Source organism: Lissotriton vulgaris, chromosome 9 (genome assembly GCF_964263255.1).
Source record: "Lissotriton vulgaris chromosome 9, aLisVul1.2, whole genome shotgun sequence".
NCBI classification, from domain to species: domain Eukaryota; kingdom Metazoa; phylum Chordata; class Amphibia; order Caudata; family Salamandridae; genus Lissotriton; species Lissotriton vulgaris.
This window is the reverse complement of record NC_141697.1, coordinates 268,294,594-268,306,898: the sequence shown is the minus strand read 5'-3', so window position 1 is coordinate 268,306,898 and position 12,305 is coordinate 268,294,594. Positions and strand designations below refer to the sequence as shown.

The 12,305-nt window shown below is 44.2% G+C and overlaps 1 protein-coding gene across 3 annotated transcripts in view; it reads left to right on the top strand.

Moving 5' to 3' along the window:
- ANGEL1 (angel homolog 1) overlaps nt 1-12,305 on the top strand; it is a 377,662-nt gene that overhangs the window by 229,046 nt on the left and 136,311 nt on the right. For all 3 annotated transcript variants that reach the window (XR_015299914.1, XM_086937537.1, XM_086937538.1), the window contains exon 6: nt 7,212-7,338. Coding sequence is in view for 2 of the 3 variants with exons in the window: in XM_086937537.1 (XP_086793663.1) it covers nt 7,212-7,338 (127 nt within the window). In the remaining variant the exon portion in view is untranslated. The remainder of the gene's footprint in view (nt 1-7,211; nt 7,339-12,305) is intronic.

The following is a 12,305-nucleotide window of genomic DNA, read 5'->3' as shown; positions in this document are numbered from 1 at the left end:
TCGGATGAATGGTGTAGTAATGCATAAAGGACAAACAGACAGACATACTTTCGTTTTTATATATATAGATCATAATATGTGCATAATGGCTTACATATCCATAGAGTGATATTACTATTCATGTTTCATTTTCCTATTTATAGGTCAAGCTTTTAACTTTGAAGGTTTGGTTTATTATACCTTTTGTTAACAATTTATGGATGCAATTGGGAGTTTATCAGCACAAGTCTCCCACCATCCGCAACCGACTGTATACTTGGTATACGCTTGCTACTCTGATTCAGGCATGTGAATCCATGAAAGATAGCCCAATGCTGGATAAGAAAACAAGTTACATACCTGTAACTACAGTTTTCCAGTATTGGTATCTTTCAAAGAATCAAATGCACCCACCCTCCTCCCAGGAGAGTCAGTTCTCTATGTTTTGGAATGCTTATTTCCTACTTGTGCTTACAAAAAATCTGAGAACTGGCCCTGCAGAGAGTGTTCTAGAGGGTGCTGATAGCTGATTGGTTGGGACCAATCATTTGGTTCTTTTAGCATAATGATGTAGATAGCCTACTAAGATCTAGGCCTCAGGCCTTTTCTTTGGAGCCTACTACTGTTATTTACCTTTGGCAGTACTTTTGTAATTACCGTGGGACTCCCGCCTCGGCGACGGGTAAGGATTCAAGCATGTGAATCTATGAAAGATACCAATACTGGATAACTGTAGTTACTGGTAAGTAACTTGTTTTCTTATTGAGCATTGCCATGGGTGTGATAATAAGGAAAACATTGGATTATTATGATCATTGATAAAATACTGCAGTGACTTTTTGACAAAGCTAATACCTCTGCTGTATGTATGATGTTGTGATGACCCCCTGATAAAGCCAATAGGCCTGCCTTCTATATTTTAATGTTCTGATCCTAAGCCAGTGGATCTGCCTTACTTGATGTGACACCACTTTATGTTTATATTGTTACTTTACACTGAAAAAACAAAGGTTTAAGTGACATTATAGTTAGCTGAAAGTGTCAGCTAAAACGTAACATTTTAAACTCTTAAAGCCACAGAAAGTAACTATAAATCACACCCTAACTGGTCACTACTTATGACCTCACATATTACATCTCTCTTCATCTTCTATGACATCATTAATAGCGTCACTAATGACATCCTAAATAACATCATTGATGACAACACTGCATGGTGGGGCGCAAGTTATAGTTTTCTTGAATTAACTATAACTGGTCAATTCTATGTTTTTTTAGTTTAAAATGTTTTGAGATGCATATATATATATATATATATATATATATATCTATATCCATGAAGCTCATCACACGCCACAGAAAATGAACTGCCAAATCACAAAGTGACGAAGAGTCGACCCCAAGATTGCTGGTGCAAGTGTGATTTATTCAATTAATGCCAGCGCTGCCGCCATGACGCGTTATATATATATATATACTGTACATTTTATTTAAGCGTTTATTACCTCAATGAAGGTTCTTACTATGCAGAACTAGGGCTACAAGAAAGTTTGTTTTCTTTCTGATCTTTTTCCCTGTGCCACCTGTATAGCTTTACAGTAACAGTGATTAGAATTGCAGACACTCATTTTTTCCAGATACCTTAAGACGTCCATCCCATTAGCATCACAGACCCAAGCATATCAGTGTGACTGATTATCATCCTCCAAACTTTGGAAAGTGGCTTTCAATCTTCTTGATTAACGTGCAAGTATCTAGCCCTGTGTTGTTTAACATGTATCACAACACTGTTTCATCCTTCACTTCTTTGACACTGGTACTCTGATTCACAGCTAAGACTCATTACTTTGCCAGTGTATTTTGCATTCTGCAGAACTGACTGGAGGTGTTTATACAGTAGCCCTGTCAAAATTTCCTTACTAAGTTCTTAACTAGTTCCGACCCCTATAAAAGGGGGACATTGACCAGAACTTGACACTGTCAATTATAGATGAGCCATTTTGTCACTAAATCGCCTATTGAGAGTGAAGCATTCTAATAGTTAACTAAATGATTTAAATCAACGGCTGTATGTGGCAAGATTAGAGGTTCTGCATCTTGTGATGTTCAGTGACCGGCACAAATGTTAGAATAATTCATGCTGCATGGTGGTGATGCTGAAACACTTCATATCAATATATATGTCAATTTGTCCACAAAGAGGGTGAAGAGACCAATATGCCTAGATGTTGTACAGTGCCCACCAAAAGCTTATTCCAGGCAGGGTTTTCCTCAATTTAGACTTTTTCGTACCAGAACATCTTGTCTGAAAACTGCGTTGAATCACTTAGAACATCAACTTCTGACTACTTGTCTAAGTAATGAGTAAAAGCGTAGCCTAGCAGGCTTACATTAAAGAGTTTTAAAAGCTTTGTGTACAACATCTTGGTTTACTGGTGTTGCTGATTTTTCTTATCTTGTCATTCTTATCCTCACTTTTGCGCTTTCCTTTTCATACTCAGTCACTCTCTCTTTACTAACTTTAATTTCCCCGTCTTTCCTTCCTATGTCCTGTTTACTCGCCCTTAATTGCTCATCACACTTTGCTCAATTCCTCTTACTTTTCCTTAACTCAGTTCCCTTGTCCCTCATTTCAATTACCTCTTTCTTGCCTTTTTTTCCTCAACTCACCTAATGCTGCTCTTTCTTTCTTTCTTATCCAGTATTAGGGGTGTCTTTCATAGATTCACATGCCTGAATCATTCCCCGTCGTCGAGACGGGAGCCTCCGGTACATAGAAAAGTAATGACCTATAGACATACATAGAGAAAATAGGCCTAAGGGCCTCACCTTAGTAGCCTATCCTTGTCCTCATGCAAAAAGGACCAAACTCTTAGAGTCAGCCAATCAGCTATCACCTCCCTCTAGAACCTTCCTGGCAGGAGCCTCAGTCTCTCAGATTTTCTACCGCACGTTGTGCTAGGGAGTCTCCAGCCTGAGTTCTCCTCAGGATCTCTTAAAAAAAACAACTTGTTCACTTTTAAAAGTGACTTCTTTCTTCTAAATCTCGACAAGGATTACTCCAAACCACCTATCACTGCAGTAAGTGATTTATTTCTCCAAAATTCTAACATGTCTGAATCCCAGAAGAAAGCCCTGTTCAGGGCCTGCTCTTCATGTGGGAAGAAAAGGCTACATGTTGAGGATAAGCATGCTCTATGCTTATATTGCCTTTATCCAGACCACGTCCCTAAAGGCTGTAAGATATGTAGGTCTTTCCCTAACAAGACCTTGAGGGACAGAGAAGGATGCCTGCTCATCTGGCTGGGCAGGCTTAAGGAGAGGGAAAATGTGGAATCTTCAGTGGGGAGCATTTCAATGACCTCAGAAGTGTCCCTGAAGAGGCCAAGGGTGGCTTCCCCTGGCCCCTCAGACACTCTTCCTATGAAGGCACAAAAGAAGTCTTTAGAGGCAAGATCTACGAAATCTTCAGTGTCTGTAAAGGACTCTCAGACTTTTAGGAAGCCTACACAGTCGTCCAGCAAACTTGCGACATCCTCCTCAGTGCAAAAAAGAATTGCGGCTCCAGTTCATGTCACCACAGCGACGACGACTGTGTCGACGACGACAGCGTCGTCGGTTTTCCCATCGACGACGACAACTCCTTCATCGTCGTTAGCAGGTAAACCTATTCCATCTATAATTCTGCTGAAACCGTCGTCGACGTCCAAAACCTCGTCGACGACAAAGATTGTCCCGTCGACGACGGCGTCGTCGATGAAGAGCCCCTCGTCGACGGGTATGTTGACTTTAAGGAGCAAACTCAGAAAACAGCGAAGTCTATCCCAATAATAGAATTTCTCTGGGACCAGGGAAAGAAACTGATGCTGACACCGGCCTCTGTACCTGCGGTTGTTCCACGCCAGGATACAAAATACAAGGCTCCAACCAGCTTGCCTTAATAGGCACCCGAAACCGGATTCGGTCGTAACCCAGGCGGCCCAAAAGAATTCTCGCAACCCTTCCTCTCCTCTGTCAGCCCCTCCGGACAAGGAAGGCAGGAAGTTAGACACAATCGGTAAACGGTTTACAACAACATCGGCCATGACCATCAAGGCGGCCAACTCCATAGCCCTGTTGGGGAGTTATAACCGCCAGCTCTGGGAAGATATAGTCCCATATATAGCGGAACTGCCAGACACAGTTCAGGAGGAAGTCAAGGCACTGCTTACGGAGGGTCAAACCTTGGCAGCTGAAATCATTGATTGTGCCATAGATGCAGCCATGACTGGCTTTCGGCAACTAGCTGGGGCAGCAGTCCTGCACCGTCAAGGATGGCTTAAGGCAACGTCATTCAGACAAGAGGTGCAGACGAAAGTGCTGGACATGCCCTTCGATGGCCAACACCTTTTTGGAGACAAGATTGACGAGGCGCTCCAAACGATAAAGAAAGACACTGATACTGCCAGAGCACTTGGTACTTTACAGGCACGGAACCAGTCCTTTCGAGGCAACAAATCCAGGGGCCAGTCCTCCTACAGGGGATCCGATCAAAATAGGTCCTCATATTCCTACCAGAATAAATCCCAGTACCAACAGAAGCAGCAACAAGGTCGTCAGACTTCTTATGGGAGGTCAAACTTCAGGGGCAAAAACCAGCGGAGGGGCACTGGCGGCCGCCAGTGACCAATTACTCCAGCCAGTCCAGAAACTATATCCCTCATTAAAGATTGGAGGAAAATTGACCCATTTCCTAGACAATTGGCATCTCATCACCACAGATCGGTGGGTACTTCAATTAATAAGATTCGGCCATTCCCTGGAATTCACCACCATCCCACCTGCAACCCCTCCCCGTAGGCTGCCACACAAACATCTATGCCTGCTACTCCAGGAAATATCTGCGATGTTGAAGAAAGGAGCAATCAAATGAGTTCCATCGTCTCTAAGAGGGAAAGGATTCTATTCCCGCTTCTTTCTTATACGCAAGAAGGAGAAAAAGTGGAGGCCCATTCTAGACCTCAGGTCTCTCAACTCTTTCCTGAAGAGTCAGTCATTCAGGACGGTGACGATCCAAGAAATACTAGGCATACTGGAAAAAGGAGATTTTATGACATCTTTGGATCTCCAGGATGCCTACTACCACATCCCGATCCTCAAGGGTCACAGAAAATTCCTGAGATTCGAGGTGGCAGGACAGCACTTCCAGTTCAAAGTCCTACCGTTTGGCCTCAAATCCGCACCGCAGATTTTCACAAAGTGCCTTTTGCCTGTGGCAGCTTTCCTGCGTCAAATGGGTCACCTAGTCTTCCCCTATCTCGACGACTGGCTGGTAAAGGCACCTTCAGCTGCAGGCGCGATCGAATCTTCCAACGCCTGCACCAATCTTTTTCAGCAACTAGGATTAACTCTCAATCACGAGAAATCCTGCATGACCCCTACGAGAAACATCACATTCCTCGGGGCGACCTTGAACACGGAATGCGCAAGGGAATTTCCTTCAATGGAGAGGAGGAGCAAAATAATATCTCTGGCCACGGCTGTGGCATCAAAGAAGTCCCTAAGAGTTCGAACCTACAAATCACTCCTAGGAATGATGTCTTCCTGTATATACTCCTCATCCCTCACTGCAGACTCAGGATGCGCCCATTGCAAGAAGCCCTCACGAACCAATGGACACAGAGTACAGGTTCTTTCGAGGACATTGTGAAGATAACGCCACAAATATCCAAGAGTCTGGAATGGTGGAGAAATCACAATAATTTGTCTATAGGACTGCCATTCCAACTTCCAGCAGCACCTCTGGTGATCACCATGGATACATCCCTGGAAGGCTGGGGAGCTGTCCTCCAGGACCTCCAAATAAGCGGCAAATGGACAAATCAGGAGAAGCAACTCCATATCAATCTTCTGGAACTAAGGGCTGTGTATCTGGTACTACAAGCCTTTTTGCCACGCATCCAGAACTCCCAGGTGCTCGTCAGAACGGACAACACCACGACGATGCACTATCTCAACAAACAGGGAGGAACGCGTTCGCTCACTCTATCACGCGAATCGCAAAAGGTCTGGAACTGGCTTGTACTCCATGGGATCACGCTCAGGGCGGACTATGTCCCGGGCAAGGACAACACCATTGCGGACGCCCTAAGCAGACAGAAATCCCTCTCCCACGAATGGGAGCTCGACAAGAGTACGCTGGATCTCATATTCTCAGAATGGGGAGTCCCAGGAATCGACCTGTTTGCCACCAAGGAGAACGCCAAATGCCCAAACTACGCAATCTGGCGTCCCCATCCAAGGTCACTCGGAAATGCTTTTTCCATCGGTTGGTTCAGCGTATTTGCGTACGCTTTTCCACCATTTCCGATGATTCTCAGGGTCCTCAGGAAGATGAAGGCGGAGCCTTGTACCCTGATCCTAATTGCCCCGTTCTGGCCGAGGCAGCACTGGTTCTCGGATCTTCATCGCCTCTCCATCAGGACACCGATCCGTCTGAAGCAGCACCCGAACCTGCTGACAATGTCCAATAGGCAGGTGCAACACCCGAACCTGCAATCGCTCAGGTTATCGGCCTGGCTCCTGAGCACAGAGAGTTCTGTCATCTAAACATCCTGCAGGAATGCAGGGACGTGCTGGCAAAAGCAAGAGCGGACAGTACCAACAAAACGTACTCTCTAAAATGGAAACGATTCTGCATATGGTGTTTAGAGAAAGGCCTGAGACCACTCCATATCACACCCGGACAGATATTGCCATATCTACTGTACTTGGCACAGTCAGGACTGGCACATGCATCCATAAAGGTGCATTTGGCGGCCATTTCACGATACACCAGGACCTTCAAAGGACCGTCTCTTTGGTCCAATAGGCTTATCAAGCAGTTCCTAAAGGGACTATATAGATCCTTCCCAAAACCTAGAAGGGTCCCACCGACATGGCACCTCAATTTAGTCCTCAACCAACTCATGAGGCACCCTTTTGAGCCCATTCATCGAGCCCTTAGGCCTATTTTCTCTATGTATGTCTATAGGACATTACTTTTCTATGTACCAGAGGCTCCCGTCTCGACGACGGGGAATGATTCAGGCATGTGAATCTATGAAAGACACCAATACTGGATAACTGCTGTTACAGGTAAGTAACGCGTTTCTTCTTCCACCTCCAACATTCCTTGTTTCCTGTTCTGTAATTCCTCTACCTCCCTCCTTTCCGCTTATTTTGTGGTTTTTACTGCTGCCATTTGTGTTCAGGTATCTGGACAAGAAAACTGTTCCCACCAGCCGTACCAGCAAAAGCTTCCTGTTCCGCTCTGGCCCAGTTTACTTGGGATTACTGAGAGCTGTCAGTATGTATCACAGTTTGTGGCTACTAAAACAGGTAAGCGCCATCATGCAGAATTTATGATACTATCAATGCAGATATTGATGGGGGTCATTCTTTGTTTTAAACATTTGAAGTTCCTTTACCAATCCCATATCACATCCCTTTGCCAGCCTTACCCTTATTACCAGGGTTTTTTGTCTGGGGCATGAAAAAGAATGATTAACTGCGGAACTCAGCAGAGGGAGAGGTTCCCTTTATTAGGAGATCGCATACAGATCCCTAACTTCTTAAATGTCCTTCTTATACCCTGACCTGGAACATGCAAGATCCTGGAGCACTGTTAATATCCTTAGCTAGCAATGAAACCGTTTTTATCTAGCTGATCCTTATTACAATGTTCTCATGGCTCTGACCCTATAAGACTTAGCATTCCTGATATGTTCTACAGTGTTTGGTCTCTTGAGGGAGAGCTGTACAAGTGAGCACATGCCGGTGACATCAAACCTTAGAGCCAGTGCTTAATTTGTAAGAAAATAAGTGCCAGGGCCGTTGTCAGGGGGCCACTTATGCTTGCACCGCCCATTGCTGCTGTCAGTTCAGCCAGTTACAGAACAATCAACCTACTAACCATTAGACTCTACAAGTGTGATCATTCTTACTATTTCATGCCCCCCCAAACCTATAAAAACTACTTTGGAGGCATGTGTTTGTCCTTTTTAATGTTTTTGAATTAATAAAATTAATAAACAGCTGTTGTTGTGCTGGTTTCCAAATTAGACAAACAACGCTACCATGTGCAGACTGTCATAAGTGGAGGTGCTGGCAATTAAGTGGCTCAAATTAAGCACTGCTTAGAACATAGGTTATTTAAGAGCAATGCCTTCTGCTCAATTTGATAATTCTAATTCTTTACCTGTATTGTGTGCATGTCTGAGTTTCTGTGTTGAGTTGCACCACCTTCACAGCTGGAGCTGCAGGCTGGCCAGGCACTGGGGAATTTCGGGTGGTTGTCTTTTTGAATTAGTCTAACCATTCTGATGTTGAGGATTACAAACACTTCAAGGCAAGCAAATATGGAACTCTTAGAGGAAAGGAAGAGTCTCCCGAGATGAGCTGAATCTTTTTTCAGCTGCATCATCCTAAGGCACTCACCTCTTTAAAAGCTGTTGAGAAGTTCAAGGCAAGCTGAAGGCCAATGTGTTTGCTAAGAAAAGGATTGCCTTCCTATCCACTGTTTAACTGAAGACCCAATCCGGTAGCCCATCGTATTGATATCAACATCAGGTGAATTACTGAAGCCATTGTGTCTTTTGGCATCTGCTTTGACGTTTGCTTCAGCAGTGCTGCCAGTGTAGAGCTTTTCTTCTATGTCAAGGTATTCTGTTGCAGGGTTTTCAGGACTCTCTGCATCAGAATCTATGGCCCTACGGCAAACAATTGTTCTCCAGCCTTGGATCTTTCATATTTTCACATGCTTGAATAATTCCCCTTCGTCAAGCTGGGATTCCCCAGTAATCTTAAATAGCAGTAAAGTGTGTTAGAAGAGCCATAGGCGTCAACAACAGTGTTTGTTTAGTAGCACATCCACCTCATTTGAAGCAACCCATACTTCAGCCAATGAGGTGGCGGTGCCAGCTCTTCTACTCCCCCTAGAGGCCACCATAGCTCACTTTCTAGAGCATGTTGTGTGTAAGGGAGCTCTCAAACAAAGCTGTGCTCTAACCTCTCAATGGCCTTATCCTGTTACATTTCTGTTCTACCCTAGGACTGAACCAACCCTACCTTCAGGTTTCAGAGTACTGCTAGTTTTATTTTGGTAACATTCATTTTTTCTGGGGACACTTCATTTGTCACCAACTGTAACCATGGCTGACAGAAAGAAAATCTCTCTCTTCACAACCTGGTCTTGTGGTCAGAAGAAAATCTACACAACTACATGAACATAGATATTTATTGCCACTACCCAGTGCACAAGCCATCACGCGGTGACATTTATAGAAACTTTCCATCAAAAACCCTAAAGGACAGAGAGAGGACTTTGGCTCTCTGTTCATTGGAAAATACCTTCCTTCGAAGGGGGATACTCCCTCTTCAGGGCATGATTTTTTGAAAAGTGTTCCTCCAATCTCTTCCAAGAAGGCATTGCAAAAAGAGGAAACATGGATTTTCCTCAGCTGGAATTACTTCCTAGAGTGCCTGCAGCCACCTGGAGTTTCCTCACAACACTCCAGGCATGATGACCATCCGCCAGCACAACAATCTGTAGGGAAATCAAGCTCTCTGGACATCCTAATTGACTTCCAGTCTCTGCCGGTGACCAGTGGCACTGTGCTCACCAGGGTCCATGAAGAAAATTATTGTGATGACAATGTTTACGAACAGACCCCCTTTGACGTTGATACAGTTGATGACCAGTACTTAGTCAATGAAGATAGCTCATTTCTGTTGAGATCATAGTCCGTAATCACACAGTCGATGACGACACCAAGGATGTCCTTGCACCTGATGTCGACTCATCAACAGCAAACCCCGTCAATGCCGACCTCGACTTCATTGACGACGACACAGTTGACAACAGCTTTTTCCACACCAGTCACTTTTTTGCCTATTCCAGTGACAGCAAGCCTTCGTTTGCAAATTCTGGACTCTAAATTGTAGGGCGAACTGAGCAACAAAGATGCTTCAGAGACTGCTTACAGTCCAACACAGTTGGATGTCTGCTATGTTCTGGAATTTGAGGGAGAAGCCATGGATTATGACAATGCCTACCAGGAGTATGCTTCCCAGCACAAACGTTTGTAGCTTATTATCCTCATCAACCCTATAACCATCCTCGTGGCTACGCCGAATCTGAGATACTTCAGGTGCCTGTGTTTTTGACAGCTATGCAACAGATGATGGACACCTTTCAGAGATTACTTCCCCAACAGCCAGTTGGCCAGCCAATGCCTGCTTCTCCTCTGCCTCCACCTCCACCGCCACTCCTGCAACACCAGCACCTCCGATGCCACCTCCACCTTCTTTACCTCTCAGAGACCAATTTCAAAATATAGTTCCACCAAAGTTGACCCTGCCAAGTCCTAAAGATATTTGAAACAAGGATTCTTCTTATTCTCCCTTTTTGGGTATGGAGAAAGTGGACAAATTACCTAACAATGATGGTGCCGAGGAGTAGGGTGAATATTTCATACCTTAGGAAAATGACAAGTTCTTTTGTCCGGCTGTATTCTCCTCTGGACGACACAGCCCATTTCGATGCACTGATGGAAAGAGCTGCTAAAAAATATCAACCTAGCAATGTCCTTTGTGGAGAAACAATGCTTCTTATATGACTTCAAGTAGCAACCACGTAAAGCTACTAGATCAGATTCTCCTCCTCCTTCTAAAAGGAGTGATACAGATGGTGTCAAGAACCCAAAGAAATCAGGGATATTATTCCAGATTTTTTCTCAAATAGAAGAAAACAAGGCAGTGGAGAACCATTAATATCCCCAAAGAGCTGAACAAGTTCCTGATTAAGGTCCAGAAAGTCCTCTCAATGCTCCAGGTTTAAAAGCTCTGCTTTGTTTATTTGGTAATAGGGCATATATAAAATGGATGTTTGTTTTGATATTCACTATGTATGGTGTATATCTGAGTGAATTGTTTGAGACACATTTTGAAGGTCCCAGCCGTTGTCCATGTTTGACATTGGCTAAGTTTCATTAAGTTGTTTGCAGTAGCAAATATTATTATTCTTTTTTTTCATTAGGTTGTGATGCAAAAGGAAAGGTTCTTCATTGTGTGTATTTGTTAATGATCAGGTATGTGTATGTCTTGGTATCTTCTTGGGGTAGGTGTGGTACCTCTGGCTTTTTTAGTTTGTGCAATTAGGCATTTTAAAGTGGGGATAGGAGGCAGTTGCCCTGTTATGTGTTCGGGTACTCCAGGTAGTATATCTTTCAGGATTTTGCTTGTGGTTTTCTGGGTGCTAGTGCTTGCTTCTCTAATATCTTGCAATATTTCTCTTCTATTTGTCACATTTGGGGGGTGGTTGTGCTCTCTTCCATAATTTACAACATCATCTTTTGTAGTTGCCCTCCCATAGCACGCATTAGGATAATAATATTTAGTACATTTACAGTTTATCGTTTGTGATGATGCGCTTTCTCGGCTATAGGTGTAGCCCATGTGATTTAGTAAGTGCTTTCGTTTCTGTGAAGTGATACATTTAGCAGCTTCCGTCATTTTATCTGTAATTAGTGTAATAGTGTGAATATTTTATATATTTTATGTTTTGTATGTTTATCAACTTGTTAGAAACGCAAAATGTAATTGATTCTATTTTGTATACTTACATGTATGTTCTGTTGAGATGTTTCGCCAGCTTTTTTGCCTCTGGCTTGGGCCCAGATGGATACCTTGCCACCTACACCTTATATATCGGTGATGTTGTGATTATTAATATTATGCTCTATCTTCATTAAACCTTCTTATGTGTATTTGGTCACTCTTGGCAGACTACTGTTACTGAAGGGAACACAACACAACACTCCTCTTAAGGAAACAAGACCGCAGGCTATGCAATTCACGCCAATACTGCCTAGGACTCCGGTCTCGAGCTGGGACTTGACTTGGTCCTTATATACCCTCCATTGATGGGATGAATTTAAACCCTTATTTCGGGTGATTACCTGGTGATGATACAGCGGTTAACACTGGAAACTATGTGAATACATGTCAGGACCGCTCCCCGAGACACCCCCCCCCCCCCCCTGTACCTGGTAATATGTCCGGACATAAGAAGACACCGAACGGCGTTCATGGCAGCCGCCTTCCGAGCCTACAACCTACGAGCGCCGGAACGCGGCGCAGGCATGACGTCTCCGCCGCGCCACAGGAACTACAATGCCCAACAGGCCGTGCCCGACGCATGTGCAGGCCTTTCACGGCATATATGGCGGCCGCCAGTCAGTAGCGGCGTCTGATATTGGCGGACGCTAGCTGCAGTTAGCATACCCCGGGAGAAACACGAGGCTGGC